Source organism: Rhododendron vialii, chromosome 10a (assembly GCF_030253575.1).
Source record: "Rhododendron vialii isolate Sample 1 chromosome 10a, ASM3025357v1".
NCBI classification, from domain to species: Eukaryota; Viridiplantae; Streptophyta; class Magnoliopsida; order Ericales; family Ericaceae; genus Rhododendron; species Rhododendron vialii.
Window position 1 is genome coordinate 16,131,524 of NC_080566.1, and position 24,294 is coordinate 16,155,817.

At 39.7% G+C, this 24,294-nt stretch overlaps 1 protein-coding gene across 1 annotated transcript; it reads right to left on the reverse strand.

The window, feature by feature from the left end:
• Positions 1–2,767: 2,767 nt before the first annotated feature.
• On the reverse strand, positions 2,768–20,123 carry LOC131303848 (CBS domain-containing protein CBSX1, chloroplastic). Its single transcript, XM_058330902.1, has 8 exons — positions 19,777–20,123; positions 15,712–15,799; positions 15,563–15,627; positions 14,463–14,511; positions 12,637–12,689; positions 3,698–3,813; positions 3,280–3,337; positions 2,768–3,193 (listed from the first exon to the last, which is right to left on the reverse strand). Exons 1-8 carry the CDS (start codon positions 19,999–20,001, stop codon positions 3,119–3,121), a joined length of 729 nt encoding a protein of 242 aa, XP_058186885.1. The 5' UTR covers positions 20,002–20,123; the 3' UTR covers positions 2,768–3,118.
• Between the last annotated feature and the right edge of the window lie 4,171 nt (positions 20,124–24,294).

Genomic DNA, 24,294 nt, shown 5'->3' on the forward strand with positions numbered 1-24,294 from the left:
GTCAACAATAGTGATGAAAAACAACTACTCTCTCCGTCCCTTTTTTAGAGTCCAGTATTCTATTTTGGGCTGTCCCTTAATAAGTGTCCATTTTGTAAAGTTAGTGGGTAAAAGTTGGTGCATTGTCTATTTTATCCCTAAAAGTAGATTTCTTTTTGAAAAGTAAGTGAGTAAAAGTGTAATGATGATGGGTAAGTAGGGAAAGTGGAGGAAAAAATTGATGTGAAAGGTATAATGATGATGTCTTTTTAATAAGTTGGAATTACGAAGCAGGACACTTAAAAAGGGACGGAGGGAGTATATGCTTGAAAAAGTTAAAATTTAAGTGCATTTTTCGAAGCCAACAGATTCGCTTGAACCCGCTGGGAATACTTTGGAGCCGCCCGTGCTCTTGGCTGCAGTCAAAGAGCTGGTGATGGTTTCTCACATTCATTCCCATAGGGAATCCAATTTAAATGTGGCCCACCTCAAATTAACTTGGCAATTCTTGTTGTGGCATGGTTTTTATTTTGTATGTTTTTTTCCTGTGTACAAGCAAGAAATCTACTCTATCCTAATCTAAGGAGATAAGGAATAAGACCTCAGAGTGAGACTCGAACCCAGGACCTTATCATGATAAAGGAGCAAGTCACTTTATTATTTGGGCTACCCTTTATTCTCAAGACATAGTTGATTGGATCCCCAAATTTCGTGTTTCTGATGAAATATGAGGTCAAGCAAGCTTATTTCAGAAAAGCCACATTTTGGTGGGGAATAAATAGGCATTTTCATACATGTTTGTTTTCCATGACACCAAACATCAAGCAAACTAGAAAATATTTTCTGGGAAAATGATTTGATTAAAACAAACAGAGCATATGTGCAGCGAAATAAGGCCATCTAATTTGATCATTACTCAAAATTTTACTGAAATATTAGTAAAAAACTTCATTGGATCGATGGATATCATTCACTTCAATGCAAAACACACCTTTTACTTCATTGGATGACATTATTCCGTTGCTTGAGGCGGATATGCGAGGCGTGACTTTTGAGCGTTTCTAGCTGTTTCTTTTATTTCTAGTGGTGTTCCCAAAAAGAAGTATATTGTAGTACATTTTTTATGGTCCCCAAACCCCATACCATTTCTTTCACTCCACATGACCATCATCCAGAAGTACAGATTAAAGTCAAAAGTACTCGGGCAGTCTCAACAACTTGGTTTAACAACAACTACTCCGATTGTCTTTTCGAGGACTTTCGGATAGAACTTTTGAATCTGAATTTTACTGTGGAGAATATGATTCTGGGGTACCTTTGCTCTACTGAAATGGGCCAGCTGACTGGTTATATTTGAGATAACACTGTTTGGTTTTGCCGACTAGTGTGATATGTTTGGCGATGGGGATGTTAATGTTTTGTTGCTGCCTTGGTGGTCTTTTATATTAGACTAGTTCCATTAAGCTATTTGTACAATATATAATCTAGAAGCCAGTTTCTTTAGTAATTCCCATTGTACTGTGTATATTTGTTTGTCCTCCATTTTTCATTATATTGACAAAGGGGATTAGGTTGAAGAAAGGGATTTTCAACAGGTTCTAATCAAAGTTCCTGTTGCCTCTTCAAGGAGGCCAAGGGTAAGAGTATTGCTAGATCTCGAGATATGAAGGTTCCAAAGGGTATTCTGAGGTCTTCATTGTCAATGGACACAATTTCTAAATTGGACCCTAAGGAAGGAGCTTTAATTTTGGACATGTCTGATAGGGAGGTTAAGCCATGGTCGCCGCCAAAGTTATGGTAGGTGAAATATTTAATAAGACGACCGCGGGAAGAAATGCAAGATGATTTGGACGAGTTTGATAGGGAGGTTATTAAATCTTTTTGTGAGAATATCTTGGATTGACACAAATTACCATAGTTTTCATGTTGGGGATTGGGGTCTAATACCAATGTGGAGTTATGCGAGGCCTCCAAGATAGATTTTTTGATTGTCGTGCCCTCATTTGCCTCTCTTGTTGATTCACTTTTTTTTTTAATAAAATGCATTTTTCTTTTGTCTTACTAAACGAAAAGTTACATAAAAAGCCAATATGATCTTAAAATAGTCAAATATGGTGGCAATATTTTTTTTTCCCAAAGCATTTCAGATATTGCAATAAGAAAAAGGAACATTACAAAAGGTTTGCCTTCATGTTGCTCCTTCCGTCCAGTGAATTTAATCCCCTTAAAATTACGTGCAAATATTCAAGCTTAAAAAAATGTACTTATCAAAATAAATTTTTGTGCAATATAGATATTATTTGATAGATCTCGATAAGATCTTCTGAATGGTGCAAAAATATTAAATCAAAAATTTATTTTAGTAAATACATTATTTTAAGTTTAAAAATTGCAATTAGTTTTGTAGGAAACCAATTTTATGGAATGGAGGGAGTATATTTGATTGGATGCTACTATGTTTTATTCTCGTGTTGGGGAAAAAAGGGGATGGTGGGCTAAAAACAGTCCCATTTGATGGTGGGATGAATTTTGTAAGTTGGTAGAGCCAAGGGCAATTAGAACATTCAAAGCAATATAACCCTAACACTATAACAACTCAAACAAGTTATTACCAAGCCTTTATCCTAGTCCGGAGCAAATCAAACAAGAGGGGTTATCAACCTCTTCACTATCAAATTCCAATCTCAATCCCTCGTGCTACGAATCCCCAAAAAGCAACAACAGGCATCAAATGAACAGAATAGAATAGTGACCACCATACTTCCTACCGGTCGTATTGACATGACAATGAAACAAATAAAATTTGTATTAAAGATTGCTAGATCAATGCCGATCAAAAAAAAAAATTTGCTAGATCAACTGAGCATACAATCCCCCTCCATTTTCTCACAAAAAGCTTCTATTATACATGGGATTAGGAGTTTATTAGTGTCTTAAAAAAGTATTCCCCCCTTATGTCCTCAATAGCTTCATTCCCAACAAGAATTCTATATCAAATTGACCGATGAATCATCTGTGAAGAACCCAAAATTTTGCCTTTTCTTCGGACTCTTGATTGATAAAATTTGAAGTATAATCTCTGGTTGCTGAATAGAGAATCCAGAAAATCTCACAGGGAGTGAGCATTTTCCAGGGAATTTCATGCTTTGGTTTCATTGTCGCGTTTTATTTGTAGGGCAGCTCTCACTACATTTCCCCTTGTGATAATTCCAACCTTCAAATGACAAATTCAGGCGGTCAGAAAACGTAATAGTAAATGAGTTGTAGTGGGGAGGGAGAGTAAACATCGATTTCACTTACCAGCTTTCCCTCACTATCTACGACTGGAAGGCGGCGATACTTTGTTTCAAGCAATATTCTGAGACACCAAATAAATAAGTCAGATTTAGTTTTTGTTTTGTTTTGTTTTTTTTTCTTAAATGGAGTACCTAGATTCATGCTAGCGGGTTTTATTTTGAATATGGACATGAAGGCAGCTGTAGCCACTCCAAGAAAAGAAACAAGAACACTGTCGTTGGAACCCGAAGACAGAAAGAGAAAAATAAGAGAGAAGTAACAGAGAAACATGATCCTGCATTGAACACAAGTATTTGTTTTGTTCTTTGGGTTCCAAACTGGAGGAGCTTTCCCTTCCTTTCCGTTTCTTCGACAGGTTCCAACACAACGGAAGATATAAAAAGAAAGTACGATAACACTATCATAGTAATCACGAGAGAACCTGGCAGCATCCTCGAGATTGGTGGATTCACAAACAACTACTGGTGCAGGTGTCATCAAATCTCCAACCAGTTTTCCATTGGTTTTAGACAGCAATTTCTGTACCTCGTTGAATGTCTGCACGCAGGTAGTCATAAAGACAACAAAACTTGAATTGTCGTATACCAAATATGCTTTCTATGATAAAACAGAAAAAAGAAGCAGCAAAAGGAAACACGAAGCTTTGCTTTTCCAGTAGTTGATGAATGATTCCATCAATGTACCTTAGTAGAGAATGTAGTGCTCAGAATTATCCTATACTTCAACCAGGTAGATGTACCAGATGAAGGCAGTGGCGGGACCCAGAAATTCTCACTAGTGGGGGCACCTATTATTTAGACACTTAAATAATATTTAGAGTCAAGCACAATCATATCAAACTAGACCTTTTTTTTATAACCAGGGGTGTGGGCCAGCCACCGTGCACCTCAACTAATCCCGGGCTCTAAAGTTAACGGACAAACCCTCCAATGGCCCCAAAGGGGCTGATAACACCTGGGAGGTTTCGAACTTAGACTTTAGGAGGGAGCGAATCCCTAAGTCTCAGGCCTTGATCACTAGACCAACCCCTTGCGGTTAACATCAAACTAGACTTAACATTCATCACTATGCACAACCTATTATATATAAGCTTCCAAAAATTCCAATGCTATACTGAGTTCATAAAAATAAGCACAAAACCTATTATTTTGTTAGTGTCCTGTCACAGTTGAACCCTCCGGGTTTTCATAATTGAAAGCGTTGGATGATGGTCTTATTAACAACTGCACTGTTGGATTATGGTCTCTTGACTCTCTTTAATTTCTGTGTGTGTGTGTGTGTGTGTCATCAAACTGTCATTCAACGATTGATCACCATTCTGTTTAGAATTACCCGACACTTCACAACACTTGTGAAATATGGGTGAAAATACCCTCTCGACCGTATGAGTTGCAACCAGTACCACAGCAATTCCACTAAAGGATATAGTTTCTCTCATCCGGTCTCCACCATTTTTTGGGAAAGAAACGTTAAACAGAGATCGGTGGTGCGAAGCAAAGGTCGAAATTTGTTAGAATAAGGACTTCGGAGTTATGTGTTCTAAGCCTCTGCCTCAAACGTAATGTGTGGGATATTATTTACTAATTTGGCCACTCCTATTTTGTCTAATGCCAAACGTAACCCCCCCCCCCCCCCCCCCACCCCCCAAACACACACACACAAAAAGAGGAATTGAGTGGGGCCACGTGCCCCAAGGTGTGTCCGCCCCTTGGATGAAGGTGCAGAGATAAGAAATTCGACACACAGCACCTGTACACATAGTTGAACCATCTTTCCAATACTGAGGTGCTGTTTCTGCACCATAAAACAGTTCAGCCTACAGCCTGAACTTCTTATTGTCTTCTAACTGGCTACAAATAGACACCTTCCCAATGTAAGCAAGAAGTATTCTTCCACAATTATTTAGCTTCCAATTGTTTGGGTGCCGCCCAATTGGGGCCAACCCTTTAATGTGGCTCTTTGTTTTGGCAAGACATGGAGTGTGGATGTGAGAATGCAAAAAAAGGCGTACTCTGACATAGGAGCAGCCAAAAAAATTTCATTTGAACTGAAAAAGGAACAAGATTTGGCAAAGCCTTCAGCATCTTAAATAGCTGAGGTTTTCTAGTTTTGAAGGCAGAGAAAGAGAGATCAGAGAAAAGAATAAATAAACAGATATAGACGAATACCTGTGTAGTCAGTGCGGAGCAGTGTGCCTTGAACTTATCAAGACAACACAGACATTCAAAAAGCTGAAATTTTTCTTCGCTCATTCAAGACTGGTAGTTGAAAACAATTAAGCTTGCCAAGGGTCAAGTGTGGCAGGATTGCAGTCGAAGTCCTCAAATTTGTTTTGTTATCTTGGATCGTACATACAGTGGAAAAATGGTAGACGAGAGTGTTTTCCAAGGTTTTCAGGAGATACAGTTCCTACAGGTATAGTCAACATATACAAAATCTGAGCAGATTGACGGTATCCTACATATCGACAGAGCTTGGTGTTGATCGGGTGTGATCAAGAGCAATCAGGTTCAATCAGAGGCGATTGTTGCTGCAAGTGACAAGGTGATTACATGTATCATAGTGCGACGGTGCAGATAGTGCAGCGTTGTCACACAGAAAGTTAATGGCATCAAAGAATTCAAGTTTCAGAGTTGACCCCTTCAACGAGTACATTTTACCTTACGGCAGTAAATAGTGAAGAATGCAATGACGCGGGAGGGACTGATCAAGGCTCTCAAAAAGAAGTCTGCAAAGCCGGAGAAAATGAAAAATGAGAAGTGGGAGGAAATGCGGGACTTGGAGAATAGTATGATCTACCTGTATCTCTAGAATAGCACTCTTTGGGAAGTCATCAACAAGATAGATCCAACAAAGTTATTGATTATCGACTAAGTTGGAGAGTAGATATTGTGGGTACATGGTACCGAGTTTTAAGGACCCAAGGAAAGAGCACGACCTCAGGAGTGAAGGTTGTCACAGCTGAGAGGCCTAGCTGAAGGAGAACCCAAGTCGCTCTGAACCAAAGGAGGATCATCCAATGGAGGCTTGAACTCCAAGGATCTTCTGCTCCCCTCAGTAGTTGGATCTCAGACCAGTCTTAGAGAGACAGATTTACTCACAGAGAGACGAAATTACTGACCACAGGTCAACCTTCATCAAGATTTGTATCATACCTACCCAAACTGAAACCTACCTTAGACTGAATAGTCAGCCCTCACCTACCACCTGACACGCATGCAGCCCCTGAGCTCGCTTAATACAAAGTCCCACATATCACTGATTTCTCATCAGTAGGCACTTAGGCCTCGCATGATTGTTCTGTACCTTCTGCCTAACCACTAAGGGACCTCCATCTGGCCCTTGTCACCTGATCTCAGCCCCAACAACCTTTGACCTATGACACTTAACCATCATAGGTACCTCATGCCATAGGCGTTGACCTTCAACCTGGCAGCCATTGGGGGTGTAACGTGTCTTCCACCCCACCTGCATAAGATCATTTATACCACCGCGAGGCAGGTTGTTCACAACCCACATACTTTTTCCGTTAAGCATCTCTCTCTCTCTCTCTCTCTCTCTCTCTCTCTCTCTCTCTCTCTCTCTCTCTCTCTCTCTCTCTCTCAGGTCTGCCTTGGGTTCTCTACTCTGCCAGCTTCGACACTCCGAGCCTTCAGCATCTCGTTGGTATCCCAGATCACCTTCAGGACTCCTTAGCCCTTCAATATAGCACACAGATATGAGTCCAAGATGCAGACAAATCGGTTTTTGAAAAAATGTTGTATGCACTTCAGATAACACCAGGAATGGAATTCACAAAGCATTTGGACAAGTTCAACAGGATACTGACGGAATCAGAATCTATATCCTCATCATCATACTTTTGGTCTCTTTATCCTCAACATAAAAGCATCCAAAGATGACGATAATGAAACGAACATCAAAGGACCACACTGATGTATGGAAGAAATTCCCTTGGATTACAGGAGGCTATTGCTACTCTCATGTCCCACGAGACATTGAGGGTGAGGGAGAAATTTGGAAGGCGGTGAACTTTATGCAATCTGCCACAGGGTGGAGATGGCTACGCTAATGGGCATTTAGAACCTTTCTTTGGATAGAGTCTCACTCATGCAGTCAAGTGATGAACTTGAAATTTTAGTTGTGGTTCTGATTGTAGGCATATGACTGCCTGCCACATGTCGTACAACAAAGTAGGGTTTCCATTGAATGGCAACGCACACAGAGTTTATAACAGCGTAACGTCATCCCTAACAGTATCTAAAATTCTCAAGAGTTTTTGTTACTCAAGCTTCAGAATATATGAGGAGTCCACTGCCCCTCTCACTGGTTGGGCTGTTTTGTCTCTCAGTCCCCCTAAAGTGTTTGTTTCAACTCTGTTTCGAGGCTACATTGTATAACCAACACTGGTTTATGTCATTCTCAGATTGAAAAGATGTTTGCCAATCCCACGTCACACAGCCAAAGTCTCGTCATTTCCAAATTCTTGACAAGCAATTCTGGGTTTCATGTACAACCGCTAAGCAACAAATATGAAAGGAGGATATACAAAGAAAAACAACAGTTAACTGAACAATGTAACTAGACCAAAGAATAAGTATGTAAAGTAATTGACAAGAAGCAAGAGTCGGACCGGTCTTTAAGTGGAAGGAATACTTATCAAAAGTTTCTGTTCAAACTTGTTTAAGATTGTGACCCCTAAAGATTCTAATACTGCTCGTATACTCAAACACATGCAAAAGCTAAGTTGCCTCAATCAAGAACAGATGGAAAACTTGAGCCAGTTAAGCAACAATCGTAAAACTTTTACCCCACAGATGGAAAGTATCAACTACACATAATTGGTGTGAGGATATTGGCTCACAAATTAAGGCCTTATCTTCTGGAAGTTGCAGTACCAGCAGCTGGGATCAGAAGAGGAAATCAGAGGCATTAAAGGGAAACCTTTGGTCGGGTTGTGTGCCTTATCACCCTTGTATACCTTAGACTTAGGCTTAGGCTTATATATACATGTGTGATTCTTCTGTAATAGTGTGGCAAATCACAGTGGAAAGAGAGCTCTGGTGAGGGAGAGAACCAGATTTGTGAGTTGAGTGTGAGCTCGAGTGTGTGGACGCTACTCCTCAGGTAAGTTTTTGTAAACTATTGTGACTATAGTGGAAAATTTTCTCTCCGAAATCCTGGTGTTTCTCTCGCGTTTGATTCATGTGTATGGGTGTTTGGTTTGAGGTCCGGGTGTGTGCACAACAATTGGTATCAAAGCGTAGGTGACCTCGGAACACCGGAAAGCACATGGAATCGCCATTGACGCACTGGTTCGAAATCTGGTCAGAATCGAAGGTGCTCAAAAATCTGTTTTGACCAGTAGGTATTGTGCGCCTCACTCAAACGATCGCAGCGGTGGGTTCACGATCTTGTTTCATCACCGGAATCGTCCGTACGCACTGTTGACTGGTGCTGCGTGACAGAGGAAGGTCTGGTCTGTGACAGCCTAGATCGGATTGCTCAAAATCGACTTTTGAGCACAGGATTGTGATTGTCTGGAGGAGATGATTTCAGTGGTATAAACAAGTTCGGGCAGTGTTTTAAATGGTGAAAGGCGCAACGGTCCCCTGGGGCTTTAGCGCAAGGCACGGCGCGCGCTTTATTGACGCGAAGGGCAAGAAAAAAAAATTCTTCGCAATGAGGCAAATTTTATTAGAACTAGTTTTCAACACAAACAAACACTTGTAAAACTTTCAAATGTCATAAAATATAACATGTCAATGGTTAAACGAAAGTACCAAACACTAAACATAACATATCATCCATGAAAAGCTAACATAATAATGTTTAGCCTTAGAGACATAACAAAAGGATTAAAGGCAATTAAATCTAGAGGCATGCATAGGCTTTATTAATTTGTGGATCAACCTTTTCGTAATAATTCCAACCAGGGTCCTTTTTATTAGAATTTTCAGATGTCATCTAGAAATAACAAGTACAAATAAATACAACAAACTGCACAAATACTTTAAACAGAGCTGAAAACAAAACAAAACAAAACAAAAAAAAAACAGGTGAGCGTGACTAGAAAAAGAAAAAAAGAAAAGGGGGTCCTGTTACTGGGAAAAGAAAAAGAAAAGGGGGTTGTGACTGGAAAAAGAAAAAAAAAAGGGGGGTCTTGCCGTCCTGGACAGTCGGTGAAAATAGAAAGAAAAGGAGGAAGAAGAAGGTGAGAGGAGGAGGAGGAGGAAGAAAACGAAGAGAAGAAGCAGCAGACGTGGGACAGTGAGAGGAGGAGGAGGAGGAAGAAGAAGAAGAAGAAGAGGAAGAAGAAGAAGTAGAAGCTGTTACCTGGAGACCGGAGAAGACGATCAGAGAGGGAGAAGGAGACCAGAGAAGAAGCTGCTGCTGCTCGTCGTCCGAGACTCTGAATCGTCGAAGAGGCTGCTGCTCGATCTGGTTTGTCGATTGAATAAGGCTCCCATTGATTTAAAGAAATTATTCAGTGCATCGCGAACGTGAGATCAATTTTTACCTTAGAGCAAAAGGCGCGCGCCTCAGCGCTTTGGTGCCTCGCGCTATAGCGCGCGCCTTTCTTGCGCTTTTGTGTTTTGCGCTATAGCCCACAGTTCCGAAGCGCAAACCTTGCGCTGCACTCATTTGAAGGAGGCGCGTGCAAGCGCGTTCGATCTACGCTCACGCTCCAGTCTGTGGTGGAAGACACTGACGTGTCAACACATCAATGCCAGGTGATGCTACGTGGGAGCCAGGTCAGAGCCACGTAGGAGCCAACAAGGATCCAGGTGGTGCCATGTCATCGACACATCAGCAGGTGGGGTCCCAGGTTACCAGGTCAGCAGTACCACGTCGACATCCCTACGATGTGGTGTGAAACATCAACAGGTGGAGCTGACTCAGAGTGTCTGGGTGGTACTATTCTGTAACGGCCGGTTCAACGGTACAAGGGAGTTTTTTGGGCCGGTTCAGACTGGATCTAGAAAGGGTTCAGCAGTCCAGATCCAACCCCGTGGTCCGTTTCCCTAGATTCAACTCCGGCAGTTCTGGTGTGGAAGATTTATAGCCGGTAGAGGCCATTTTTGGAGTTTTAAGTCGAGCGGAAGGCCTGAGGTTCTTTGTTTCTGTGGTATCTTGCTGTGAGGGGTGCTAAGAAAGATGGCAGATGTGAGTTTGAGCTCGATGATCCTGTTGGTGGCGACAAATTACGTGATTTGGAAGCCGAGGATGGAAGATATGCTCTACTCCCAAGGATTTGTTTGATCCCATTGAGTTTGTGGGAGTCAAACCGACAAAAACGAAGACGGGGGATTGGAAGAAGCTCAATCGGAAAACGATTGTGCTAATCAGAGAATGCGTTGGACAGGAGGTGTTTCACCACACAGCCTGGGAGACCGACGCCTATATTCTTTGGAACAAAGATGGAGGCAATGTACCAGTCAAAGACATCGCGGAACAAGGCGTTGCTGATGAGGAGGCTAGTGAATTTGAAGCTCAGGAGTGGGAAATAGGTTGCAGTGCACACGAGTGAGTTTCAGAGTTTGGTGAATCAGCTGGCTAGTGCCAATATGAAGTCCAACGATGCGACCCAAGCCCTTTTATTGCTCAGTTCCCTGCCAGACGACTGGGAGACATTGGTAGTTTCTCTCAGCAATTCAGCGCCAGACGAGAAGTTGACCATGAGCATGGTCAAGGACGCGCTGTTCAACGAGGAGGCAAGGAGGAAGGAGATGAGCACAATGAGCTATAGTGGCATGCAAGCCCTCATAGGTGACGGACGGGCAGGTCTCACGAAAGAGCCGGCGGGAGTTCCAACTGTGGAAGATCTGGTCCAGAGGTCACACGTTTACCTGCTATCGTTCCAGCCAGGAGGGGCACATTCGGCAAAATTGCCCTATGAACAAAGCACAGGATGGAAGTGACCAAGTTTCAGAGACAACAAGCATCTTAAATGCTAAGGATTTGGAACAGGCATTACTGGTTACTGCAGGCACGGAGATCGGGAGGTCAGACTGGATGTGAGACTCAGGGTGCTCGGCCCACATGTGTGCGGACAGGAAGAGCTTTGCGGAGTACGAGGCATGCAATAAAGGGGTTGTTAGGATGGCCAACGGAATAGCTAGCAAGATAGTTGGCAAGGGACAGTCCGGTTTCGTATGCCAGACGGAAGGAGGGTGAAGCTTAAAGATGTTTTGACATGTTTCGGGGTTGAAGAAGAATGTTATTTCTCTCGGAGTGCTGGATTTGAAGGGATGCAGTTTCACAGCTAGTTTGGGAGTTCTAAGAGTTTGCAGGGGAGATGGTGGAGTGCTGCAGGGTAAGAAAGTTGGTCAGCTGTACAGGTTAGAGGGGAGTGTTTGGACAGGTGGAGCTACTGTCAGGCACGGGACCACTGGTACAGGAAAGAAACAGGGTAAACGGGGAGCAAGGAGGTCGCAACAACGCACATGGAATAGGCGTAGGAGGAATCAGAGGGCCCAAGGCGATTCTCCAGCGCGAACAGAAGCTACAGAGGGTGTGCTGGGGCTCCTAGAAGTTTACAGGAAAGCTCAGAGCACTGAGACGAGGTTGAAGTTGTACAATGCCAGCGACCACGGAACCGACCAAGAGATGAGTCCCATTTGCTCCAGGTTTGATCAGTGATCGATACATGTCCAGAAGGATGCATGCAGGTTTTGGGGAGGTGGGGTCACAGTCCACAAAGCGATGATTCTTGAGCGGCACCCCGGGTGGGGGTGCGGGCACCCAATGGCAAAGGGCGTGGGACATCGAGGGCACTCCGGTTCAGGTGGAGTGCGGTTGATGGTTCTCTGGATATCACCGGTTCATGGTTTTGTTAGCCAAGGTGGAAATTTGTGAGGATATTGGCTCACAAATTAAGGCCTTATCTTCTGGAAGTTGCTATACCAACAGCTGGGATCAGAAGAGGAAATCAGAGGCATTAAAGAGGAGCCTTTGGTAGTTTGGTTGGGTTGTGTGCCTTATCACCCTTGCATACGTTAGACTTAGGCTTATCACCCTTGTGGTGAGGGAGAGAACCAGATTGTGAGTTGAGTGTGAGCTCCAGTGTACGGACTTGTAAATTATTGTGAATATAGTGGAAATTTCTCTCGGAATACTTGTGTTTCTCTCGTGTTTGATTTGTGTGTTGTGTGTGTTTGGTTTGAGTTCCTGGTGTGAGCACAACAATTGCAGATTCCCGAAAGAAGAGTGACTAGTAAACATCGCTAAAGAAACAATGTATGCGTAGACACACAGATACATAAACATATGCATATACATTCTTGATGCATTGAAATGTGTTACTGATTAGTGGTAACAACTAAAGATCGGTTCTAAACAGAGATGGCTCTCACATACTTTCCATGTGCTGTCGACTTCTGGAAACATGTTTGTGTCAGTGCGTCCACCACCTATAAAAAAGAAATGTGGAATGAACATGTCAGAATCTACTCTGTCTTGAAGTACAGAAACAATTACAACTTCAACACAATAGTCCAATAACAAATATAATAGATGCAACCTTCAAAGAACAAACAAGGAACAATACCCACAATTGAAGACGAGCAACAACTGGATTACAACAAATAATGAAAGAAAAAGATATCATCCTTTTTTTCAAGAGTACGTGTCAGTACATCCTTGTCACACCCCACACCGAAACTGTCCACGCGACAAGCCACACCAGGTAGAAACAACCATCTAACGTTCACAAAACCTTGCTAGTAGGTTATCTACAATGTTTCTGCCATATTTAGTGTGTTCGTCATAAAAGAGCCTTTTTCTTTAGTCAACCTATGAAAGCATAAGCACAACTGTGAAAGAGAAGACATGGCCAACTCAAAGCCTGCATTCAATGGTGTTGGACACTTGAGCAGTTTTTTCATAATCAAAATCAGGCTATAAAGCATTTGAATTATGCAACAAAACCTATCAACAAAACCTGCCCAAATTCATATTAAATGACCATTTTCATAGCTGAAAAATATAACTAATGAACAACTTGTAGTCTACGCAACACGCATCTTATGCTATTGACCATGAACTAACAAATCAGAACATTATTTGTCAAGTTTTAACATAGTTTAAAACTGGCCCGGACACTTGAGTTATCAAAAAAGAGTTTTAACATAGTTTAACAGATCCAACTGTGATCTGCAGTATAGACATTTCAAAGATTCCTCAACGGCACACACTCTAAAAGAGGCTACATAACATCTTCTGCACACTCTATTATTTTCACGATAGCAAGATTTCAGAAATTGTTTGAGACCAGATATGTTAATCAGTTTATGGACAGAAGTAACCTTGTGACAACACATGCAATCTATACCTCGAATCGAAAGGGGCCTAAATGCAAGCCAAGCACCAATACACAAGGAAAATACGAAATAAAATATAAATGGCAGATCAAAACTAATCTCGGCATCCATTTGAGGCCACACAAATAGAGTCAGCTAATGCTATCACTTGGAGGAATTTGAGAAACAAACTGGATAGACCTCAAGATAATTTTAAAATAAAAAAATAATAACCCCCAACTTGAGAAAACCAAGTTCCATTGAATACTATAACAGTAAATTGGGAGTCTAATTGCACGTGCGCCACCCGCACTGGGGGGGGAGGGAAGAGAGAGTACAACATGTGACATCTCCACTAGAGAGAGAGAGTACAACATGTGACGTCTCCACAAGAAATGTTGGATTTCTCCTGGACTATACTAGAGATATGGGATTTCTCCTGAATTTGAGTAATCACCCAGGTAATGGTAATTGTTCCAAACCATCAAGGGCATGTGCAGCACAGGCTCTTCATTACGTCCACAGCCGATCCTTTGAGCTTTTCTACATGTATCCTCTAATGAAAATAATAGGTTGACGTTGTCCTGGTACCATTAATATCTTTGTATCAGGAAAATATACATTGCCACTATACAGAGCTTGTCCATTATTTTCACATAAGAACAGATATATCATCATGAAAACCACAATAAAGAACATGATAATTAATCCTAAAACAAACTGAAAATACAGTAATTACATTAAATCACCAATATCACCCATGGCCAGTATAAAAGAAATGGTATCTCAACCAACAAGAAAAAGTAAATAACCACCAAGAAGGAAAAGTGGACTATTCCTTACAAAACATCAGGCAAGAAGTTCAGAATTCGGCCTGATAGTTACCTGATATGGAATCCAGAGCTAACAAATCATAATCTGAAACAAGGCCAACCTGCACCAAAAATTTACATTTAGAACACAACTGTTTCTCCTGCAAAATGGTATTTCTGAAATGATAGCATCAATTAAAATGCACAAGTTGTTGGATACAGACAAAATTGTTCCAGAATAGATATACACATATGCCTAACTGTCTTAAACTCCATTGTCAGAATGTATCTGTGAACATAAAAGTAGGATCTGTCATTATACACAAGGTGCTCGTGGAAGAATAGACACAAGGCAGATAATGCACTGTTGTGTCTAGTTTCAAAGTTAAGTGTTTACAAGTGAGCACCTCTGGTGTAGATTCAATTCCTTAAGTTTCATGAACTGTGGGAGATGGAATTTCTCATTTTTAGCATCTAGTGAAATACAGTCAACGCTACTGTTCACACTAAGAACCCTAGAAGCCAAATCTTGGCCTCCAAAATCAAAATTCTACCTGATTGAGCCATATGACCTTTCATCCCCCAAACACATCATCCTACCACCATGAAACTTCCCTCTCAAACATATTCTGAAGCTGAGGCAGTAACCAAGTGAACTTGGAAAATGTGGTCATGTCATCATATTTACAACAGAAAGCCAGTTGGAAATAAAACAATCAAATTGCTTCCAATGTCTGAAAAGTAAGAACTGTTCTCATCTGTAATAACAATTGACAAGCATGGCTTAAGATCATTTACTCAAAGAAATTAATAATGCTATTCGTGTCTAACAAGTCTAGTAAAAGGTCACCCACCAAAAAAAAGAAAAACATATTCACCAAAAAAACCAAAGTCTAGTAAAACCAAGCTGCATAAAGTTTAAAAATTTCGAGGGGAAAACAGAATTCTCATAGACTAAACTTAAGCATTAGGAAGACCTAATAATCACCTTTTAGAAACCAAGCAAAGAAAAGAAAAGCTAATTAGAAATAGATAGATATTGACATTAGCATATGAGGCAATTTAAAAAAATAAGAAGTTTATATTCATGTCAGTGTTTCAGATTCAACATTAAGACCGTAATATGCTAAATCATACAAGCAGCAGCCATAGGAAAGTCAAAAGAAAACCTACCAATTTCCAGGTGTCATCAATCACAGGGAAACCAGTAATTCTGTTTTCTACTAGAAGTTCCAAAGCTGTATGCATAAAGGTATAGAAATTAGACAAGGACAGAAACATGTTAAGTGACATAGTAAATGGACCTGAAGCACCAGAAATACCTTCATCTACTGTTGTAGTAGGATTTACCACATGCAAATCCTCTTTTCTGGTCATGAAATCCCCCACAGTATATACTCCATTTCTTGGCTGCAACAAAGATAACAAGAAAAACTGATAAGCCAACAAAATAACTAAAACAAAATGAGTGACACTACCCAATGTTTCAAAAGTAATCAAACAACTCAAACAAACGCGCAATTCATCAAGAGGAACAGTTATCATACCTTAAGAAATTATACAAAAACATATAGCCACCTTATAAAACATGAGACATGAGGTGTAACCTAGACTCTGACTCTTGACGGTCGCCTAGAATTATGAACCAACACACAAGCTAACTGTTGTAGGTCCAGTTGAATGCAAACAAAGTATGGACCAATCATCTTCCTCTATTGGCCGATATGGGCCTACTCTAAAGAAATGACATGCTAATCAATCGCCATATATGTGTTTAGCACGCGTGGGACACAAACACAACAGGGACATGCCAAAAATACTCATCGGGCCCAGCCCCTCTGTCAAGGGTACCAATCTTGACTGTAGGTACCAATAGTGTGTGGGGCCCACTTTCAGTACAGCCAAGACTGGTACCCTTGACAGAGGTGCTGGGCCCAACACCGCCCAGAGTGTTGGTTTTTGCTATGCCCAACTTGAGTGCGTGGACAGAAAGATTGGGGAATCTACATCCAAACTCTGCACTGGCTGAAACTTACAAAAATGGCAAGAGTAGCAAAATATATAAGGACAGCGGAGACATATATTGGTTGCACAAAAATTGTACGTAGGAAACATTGTAGAGATTCTATAAGACCCTGTTTCTAGTTCTTTCATTAGTTTGTATTTGTTTCTTTTATCCTTAATTTGTCTTACACATTCTAACGCTACTGTTGCAATTTGACTCAGTGTGAAAGGATTGTTGAACAAAGCAAGCTTCAGTTTAAGCTGCCTTTAGATGACAGTGACATGTTGGATGAGTTATTGCAAGTCTACCCGGAGGCTATGACTGTCTTCTATGAAAAGATAGCATTTACCCTACATCAAATATCAGAGAAGATTTTTTGGTGAGTATCTATGATTGCATTCATCTTTAAAAGCCCAAAAAGAGCATTTTTTTATTTTTCAAATATTGATATGTTGAATTAATATTATTTTCTATTTGTATCGTCTGTTACAGTGAGAATTTAATTAAATTCTTGAAATCTGAGCCCTTGGCTCTGCTATGAGGGTGGGACCTGGCCGACGGAGCAAGTCAATTCTTTTTCTGAGTTAAAAAAATGGAGTTACGAGGTCTTTTGATTGGTTGCAAAACATTGTCGTCCTTCGTCATCTGTTTTTGTTGTCTGGTGTGGACGATATCTTGTGTATCTTGTTTCTTTACATATCCTTTACATGATTCTGGTAATCTGTGGTCTTTTTTTGTGGGATTTTGTTTTGGTTTGTCTTTGGTGTTTTGGTCTTAGGGTTGTTTTTCACGTTTTTGTGTTTTTGGTCCACTCCCACTTTGGTTGTGGTTCTGGCTATTTCTGGAGTTAGTGATGCTCATTTTTGTTGTGTCGTATGTTGCCCATGTTTTCGGTTCACTAGCAACTATACTGTCTACTGCAGGTCCTACGACGACCAATGGGTTTATGATGCTTCTGTCTGCTAAGTTTCAATATGTGGATGTTGTTTGCTAATGTTCACTGCTGGTTCTTGTTGCTGCATGTTGTATAGAATTCTGTTAGTGTTTATTTATCTTGACTGTTGTACTTTGGTGGGTGGTTTTGTCTAAAGAATAACAAGGCATTTGATCTCTGATTGTTGAGGTTGGTTTTGTCTAAAGAATTTCTATCGTGCTGTATGCTGCTCCTGTTTCTGGTTCAATAGCTAATACCTGTTTCTATGGCAAATACGGGGTAATTTGCTGGAGGACAATGTTGCGGTCTACGAATGCAGGTTTTTTATTCTGTCAGCAAATTCGTGCAGCTAGTTTTCTGGTTCTCCTGCTTCTTGGATGTGCTAGTGTTTATGTTTTAGTTTTGGTTTTGATCTTTTTCAGTAACATTGGTGTGGTTCTCTACTTTATGTTTTTTTAGTGATTGGTTGGCTCATTGACAACTTGGTTCCTATTGGTTTTGGTTATGTAGCAAGATAAGGGACCGGATGCCAACATAGTTGGGATGTGCTCTTCTTTTCTTTGCGTCCAGGCCATTTTGCATTCTGTACCTATCTCTTCCTGTCAATGAATTTCTTTCTTTGTTGATCAAGCAAAAAAAGAAAATAAGATGCTCTATTACAACTTAGAATGTGTTTTTGATCTTAAATTTATTTATTTGTAGTACATTCTGGAAACTAATACATATGACAAAACAAAATAAGGCTCCATTCTTAATAAAAGCACCCTAAGCATTGCATTACTCACCTCATATTTTAACAAAAGGTGTTTAATCCATCAAAATTTAAACCCTTATCGATCCCACCTCCCCTCAAAAAAGACACTTTTAGTCTTTAATTCAATATTACTTCTTCATTTGATACAGTGGACATGCCTCGCGGGAATCCCAAGCGTGTCCTAGTGTATACTAAGTATGTTCAAGAAATGAAAAAAAAATAAAAAATTAGGACACTTCCAATTTATGAGTCAAACATATATATCTAGAAAGTGTCTGAAGAGTGACAGTGCCCGACAAGTTTCTGACACCTTAAATGACCTGTGGCGATATGTCAATGTTTCGTAGCTCATACCTCTTACCTCGCCCTTCAAGAAAGCCCGTAGGTTACAAGACTACAACAGATCATACTCGCCTTTTATTTTGTTCTGTAAGTTCATTGTTCTCAACTCATAGGAACCCCGTACTCTTTCTTCATTTATGTACTAACTCGTTTGTCTTATATAGGTTGAAGTCAGGAATCCTTAACTCATATGAACCCCAACATTTAACGCTTGATTCATATGCTTGGAATATTCGAAGGACACGTGTTCGATTCTCGGAAACAAGTTCTCCGAGCAGGGATAAGGCTGCATATATCAATCCTTCCCCAGATCCCGCATGTGCAGGGGATTCGTTCACTAAGTACGCCTCCTAGTTGTAAGCCTCTTAGAATGACTAGAGTTCTTTGGAATATAGGTGATTGGACATCATTAGGGAGGCGGCGAATATGTTTTAAGGACATCATGTGAAACACGGGACTCGGTTTGGTGAAATTATTTTTTATACTTGAATAGATTATCGTTTATCTTTTCTATTTCCAAAGGTCATGTGATTTCAGGATCAAGCCGTAAAGTCACTCGGATATTCAACATTGATGCCATTCGTCTCAAACTAGTGAAGTTTCTCCAACTTTTACTATTGTTATTGTCAATTTTTGATCAATGATGCAATTTGTTATGTTGTTCCTGGTTTTGAAGTTTTATAGATGAATAAAACTTAGACATGTATTCTTCGAGACTGATTTTCCTAACATCATCCATGAGGAATGTTTTCATTGTAATTTTGCAGTTCTCACTGATCACAAAGTGTCCCAATCAAAGCTAATTCCATCTTTACTGAAACGAGAACAGTAGAACACTATATACAACCCTTTATTGCTTCAAAAGTACATTAATGCAGAGACATGAAGTTCATGTTTTTGTACATGAATAATGGTTCAAGCGAACCCCTAAGTTCAAAAAAATGTACTAAAATATTAATTTTTTACATGTAATATCATTTTTCTTTAATATTATCGGCACTAAATTATTCATCTGTAGCTAAAGTAAATGAAAATTCCCTTGAATTTGTGAGTCAGTAGATAATATAGCTCAAAAAAATAACTACGTTTATTTTATGTAGAGCGCTGCGTGATATACAATTTTTTTTTAAACATTTTTGTCACTGCTGAATCAAAATCCTGGAGCCACCGTGCTGACTATACAGCACGGTTTAGACTAGAAGAACAAAGAAAATTCCCTGATGAGAAAACTGTGGCAGTGAACTTTTTGAAGTTTCAAGATTTAACTCGATTAGGACAAAAAGGGACACACAAGCTGTAAATTACAATAATGTAAGCATATTAAAAAAATGGATGTGCACAAGGGGGGATACCGGGACGGAATTGGCCATGAAAGTAGCCGTAGCGGCGACGGAGAAGGATCGGAGAGGTCCCGAGACGGGAAGGAAGAAGCACCGAGAGGCGGCGGTGGAAATGGGGGGAAGTCTGGGGCACAGCTGAGAAGATGAGAGGAGGGAAGGAGGAAGATGGTGGTGGACGGCGGCGGTGGTGGAGAGGAGAGAGAGGGGTTGGGATTCCAGCGGAGGAATTGAGATCATGTTTCTGTGAATATTTACCGCCTCAATCTCTCTCTCTCTCTCTCTCTCGTTCCCAAGCAGAGGGTACAAATTGAGAGCGAGGCCCCGTTCGGCCTCCAAAAAACACCTGGTTTTGATCAAGCAAAAAAGCTACGGGCTACGGGTAAGTATTGGAATGTATATACTATGTCAATATGAATTCTGTGGTAAAATGATTTGAATCGACTATTATTTTTAAAATATTTTTTTATAAAGTTTTATAAAAGAAAATTAGCTCAATTTGATATTAAGAATTTTTTTTGAATTTGTTGAGGCAAAATTACTTAATTGCTCAATTTCACCCCTACAAATTTTTCAGAAAAAATTCTTACCGATATAGAGTTGAGTTAGTGTTTTTACAGGCTCCATAAAAAAATGTCAAAATAACGGCCAATTCGAATCATTTTTGTGGAACCCGAGGTTGGTCCCACAAAACCCAAATATGCATGGTATGTACATAGCATATGTACACATAGCACTACTCTCGATCAAGGACAAACATTGATTTTTTATTTACAGAGTATTTTTTTGGTGTGGAGCCCATTACGGGTCCTACAAAGATGATTTAAACTACAAGTTATTCTTAAAATGTTTTATATGAGTTTCTGACAAAATTATCTTAATCCGATATCGATAAGTGTTGTTTCAAAATTTGTAGTATGTTTCAGAATTTATAGGGTGTTTTAGAATTAATAGGCACCCTATGAATTTTGAAACAGCCCTTACCGATATTGTATTGAGCCAATTTTTTTTAGAAACTCATAAAAAATATTTTAAAAATAATATTATGTTTGAATAATCATGACCCGTAATAAATCCCACAAAATCAAAACGACACACTTTTACTTGGTACGATTTCTTTGCTTCTTAAATAGATTATTGTTGCAGGGTATATAACTTCATTGCACTCGCTATGAAGTACATTGCACCTGAATAGGACAAGTTGGGTGGTATTAATTGTAATTCTAACTCAAACTTTACGTATTGAAAAATGAAAACATTGTTGCACCATTAACGCAGTGCAACAATAATATTCTAATCATGGAGCAAAGAATTTATATCAAATAAAAGGGTGTCGTTTTGATTTTTGTAGGGCTCACTACGGGTAGATTATTCAAACCTCAAATTATTCCTAAAATATTTTTTATAAGTTCCTAAAAAAACTTAGCTCAATTCGATATCGGTAATGATTGTTTCAGAATTAGTAGGGTTTTACGAATTCTCTACTAATTCTAAAACAGTACTTATTGATATCGAATTAAGTTCATTTTTTTTTAAAATCATAAAATATATATTTAAAATAACTTACAATTTGAATTAATTTTATAGGATTAGTAGTTGGCCCCAAAAAAATATCAATGCTGTGCTTGATCAAAACCAGACATTTTTTTAAGAGTCCGAACGGGGTGCTCGTGCTTCCTCCAAAACGGCCCAGAAGTCCAGAACGAAAGCTGGCTCTTACGCCCAACAGGGTCCCACTTGCTATCCAACTTTTTCTTTGTCCTGTTCAGTTTTGGGCTTTCCTTTGGTAGAATTCTGACTATGTCATTCAAGTAAAAAATGGGAAATGATGTCAAGTAAAAAATGAAAGCTGGCCCTTACGTCACTCTCTTTTTTGTTACGTCACTTTTTTATAAGTGTATTTTTTTGCTAATATCACTCCTCTGCAAGTGTATCAAAAATATACTTGCAAGGGAGTGGTTTTTACAAAAAATGAAGTGTCAAAATCAGAAGCCTAAAATATTTGCCTTCCTTTTAAAGATTAAATTCTTTTCTCCGGCGGTGGAAATTGTGGGTTTTCAATTACCGCCTATTGTGGACCCCATTATGCATTTATTGTTATAATCTGAACCGTCCATTTTGTAGGGCTCATAGTGTAATATATTCTCGCAAAATATCAGCTTGATTGGATATTCGTAGATCAATCAAAAGTTGAATTTAGTTTATAAAATGGACGGTCTGATACTATCAAGTTAAACTGTCCATGACCATCCGTTTTAATAACAAAAATTTAAATTTTGATACACTTATAGTTATCCGGTGAAGCTAATTTTTTGAATGAGTATATTACTCTAAAGGATCTACAAGATGAACGGTTCAAATTAACAATTAACACAACATGGGGCTCAAAATGATGGTAGTGAAAAACCCATAATTTCCACCACCGGCGAAAAGAATTGAATCTCTTTTTTTTTTATCAACATGGTAAGAAACTTTCATTTATAAAAAAAATAGCAGTACATCAAAGAAGACAATTATTGTTCCACAGAGGATTCAATAACCAATAAGGAAGTCTAGCTTCCTAAGTACAAATACAAGAACCTCGCAAACCTAAAGTTGCTAAATTGTACATTCAGCGATCTACGAATAAAAGAAAATCATAAATGCAAACCGATCAACTTCGTAGCAAATATCTTTGATGGCAACTTCCACTTCCGTGGGGCAAGACCACACACTAATGGTAAGTCAATCCAACTGATCTTATCGAACCACCACTGATAAGCACCCAATAATGCATATTCTTGGTGCTTAAGTCCTTTAGTATGTTGTGTTTGTACATATATATTGTCGTTTTTATGCGATATTGCACGTAAGGTAGATTTTTGTGTATTTCAGGTAATTCGTATAAATAAGGCGCGTTTGAACGCCAAGGAATGCTCCGGGTGCAACCAAGTACTCAAGGCCACGTGCCACCCCGTGGTGGTGCCTGAAAAGTCGACGAGCTTTCCAACGGTCCAAAGAACACCCAAATCCGAGTTCAGGAGTGTCCGGAGCAAGCCTGCGAAGTTGACCAAAAAATCTGTCAAGCTTGTACCGGTACTGGCCAACTCCCAGTACTGGTACAAGGTGTCCAGAGTTCAATTTTTTCAGCCGTTTGAAGGCCTTGTACCGATACTGAGGCATTTCCATAATCAGTACAGCTTGGGAAAATCTGCAGATTTTTGTAACATTTTTCAACTTTCCATTTATTGAAAGTTTCCACTTATGGAATATTTTTGGGATATTTTGGGGACTTTTTGGTCATTTGTAACTTAACTTTAGATCCCTATAAATAGGCTTGTATGCCTTTTATAGAAATAATGGCCATTTCTAGTCTTTTTAGGCTTAAGTTTTCTTTCTTGCTTTCTAGGAACTCCATTAATGTTCTCCAAGCTTTTCTAGTAATTTCCATAAGAACTCAAGTAAGTATTTGTCTTATCTTAATTTCTCGTTTATTAATATTGTAACTACGCTTGGGATCTTTGCATAAATCAAGTTTATTTATGTTTTCTTTGGTTAAATCTTTCGCTACATTTTCTTACCATGTCTAGTCTTTTAACTATGTGTGAATAGTTTCTTGGCTAAGTCTTGGGTTAATCTTTCCCAAAGACTTATGTGGTTATTTGGTTCTCAAACCTTCGGACCTAAAATCATGGTTTTCGGGATCAAATTAATCTAGCCATTTTGGTCTAAGCGAGGGGTGTTAACTCCTTACTATGTCGTTTAGTCAAGCGGTCTTGGCAAGCGGCATATTGAGGGCTCGCAGCCTCCTACGTGTTAGATACATTAGCAAAAATAGGTTGGTTTAGTTCCGATAAATCACATCTTTTGATAAACGTAGTCTTTAAAGCTAAATTTTTTGAGCGTGAGCACGCGGTCGTGACTCTCACTTGAGTTATAATTTAGAACCTGTAACGGCCTTTGTCAAGGGAAAGACGATTCCTAGACTTGCCTCTTTTAGTTCATAAAGTACATTTCTAGTCTTTTCTTTAGTATTTCCACCGTTTAAAGCAAAACAAAGTTGGCCATCTTAAACGCCGCAATCCACCATATAAAACCTACAATCCAATTAAGCTATTTTCAATTCTCTGTGGGTACGATCCCAAACTTTCCGGTTATTATGTTATTGACGACCTAGCCCTACGCTTGGGGTTTCCAACCTTATATTTGAAGGCGAGGTTGTGGTGTTAAGCATTTTTGGCGCCGTTGCCGGGAAATCTTTATATAGCTTATTTGGAGGTTCGACAAACCACTGTAAGTACTCCGTTTATTTTTCCTTTGCGTAATTTGAACTCGATTTAGTGGGCACCTCTAACGGAACCACCAATTCGACTTGAGATGTAACGAATGTAGATTGAACATCAATTGCCTTTTTACTGCAATTTATCTATATAGCTGTGGTGGTGGCTTAACCCCACGGAACTGTTTTGAGAAAAGAGGTGGCGACATAGCTCCTCTAGCCTGTTTACTTTATGTCTTCTCTATCTAATAGAATGGCGGCAGTAAATTGGGAAA

Excerpts from the sequence above, each read along its gene's own strand:
- LOC131303848 (XM_058330902.1), bottom strand. The coding sequence starts at position 20,001 with ATGATCTCAATTCCTCCGCTGGAATCCCAACCCCTCTCTCTCCTCTCC. Across the intron at positions 15,628-15,711 it reads TACTACAACAGTAGATGAAG|CTTTGGAACTTCTAGTAGAA; the intron begins GTATTTCTGGTG and ends TTATGCATACAG. Across the intron at positions 14,512-15,562 it reads TTGATGACACCTGGAAATTG|GTTGGCCTTGTTTCAGATTA; the intron begins GTAGGTTTTCTT and ends TTTTTGGTGCAG.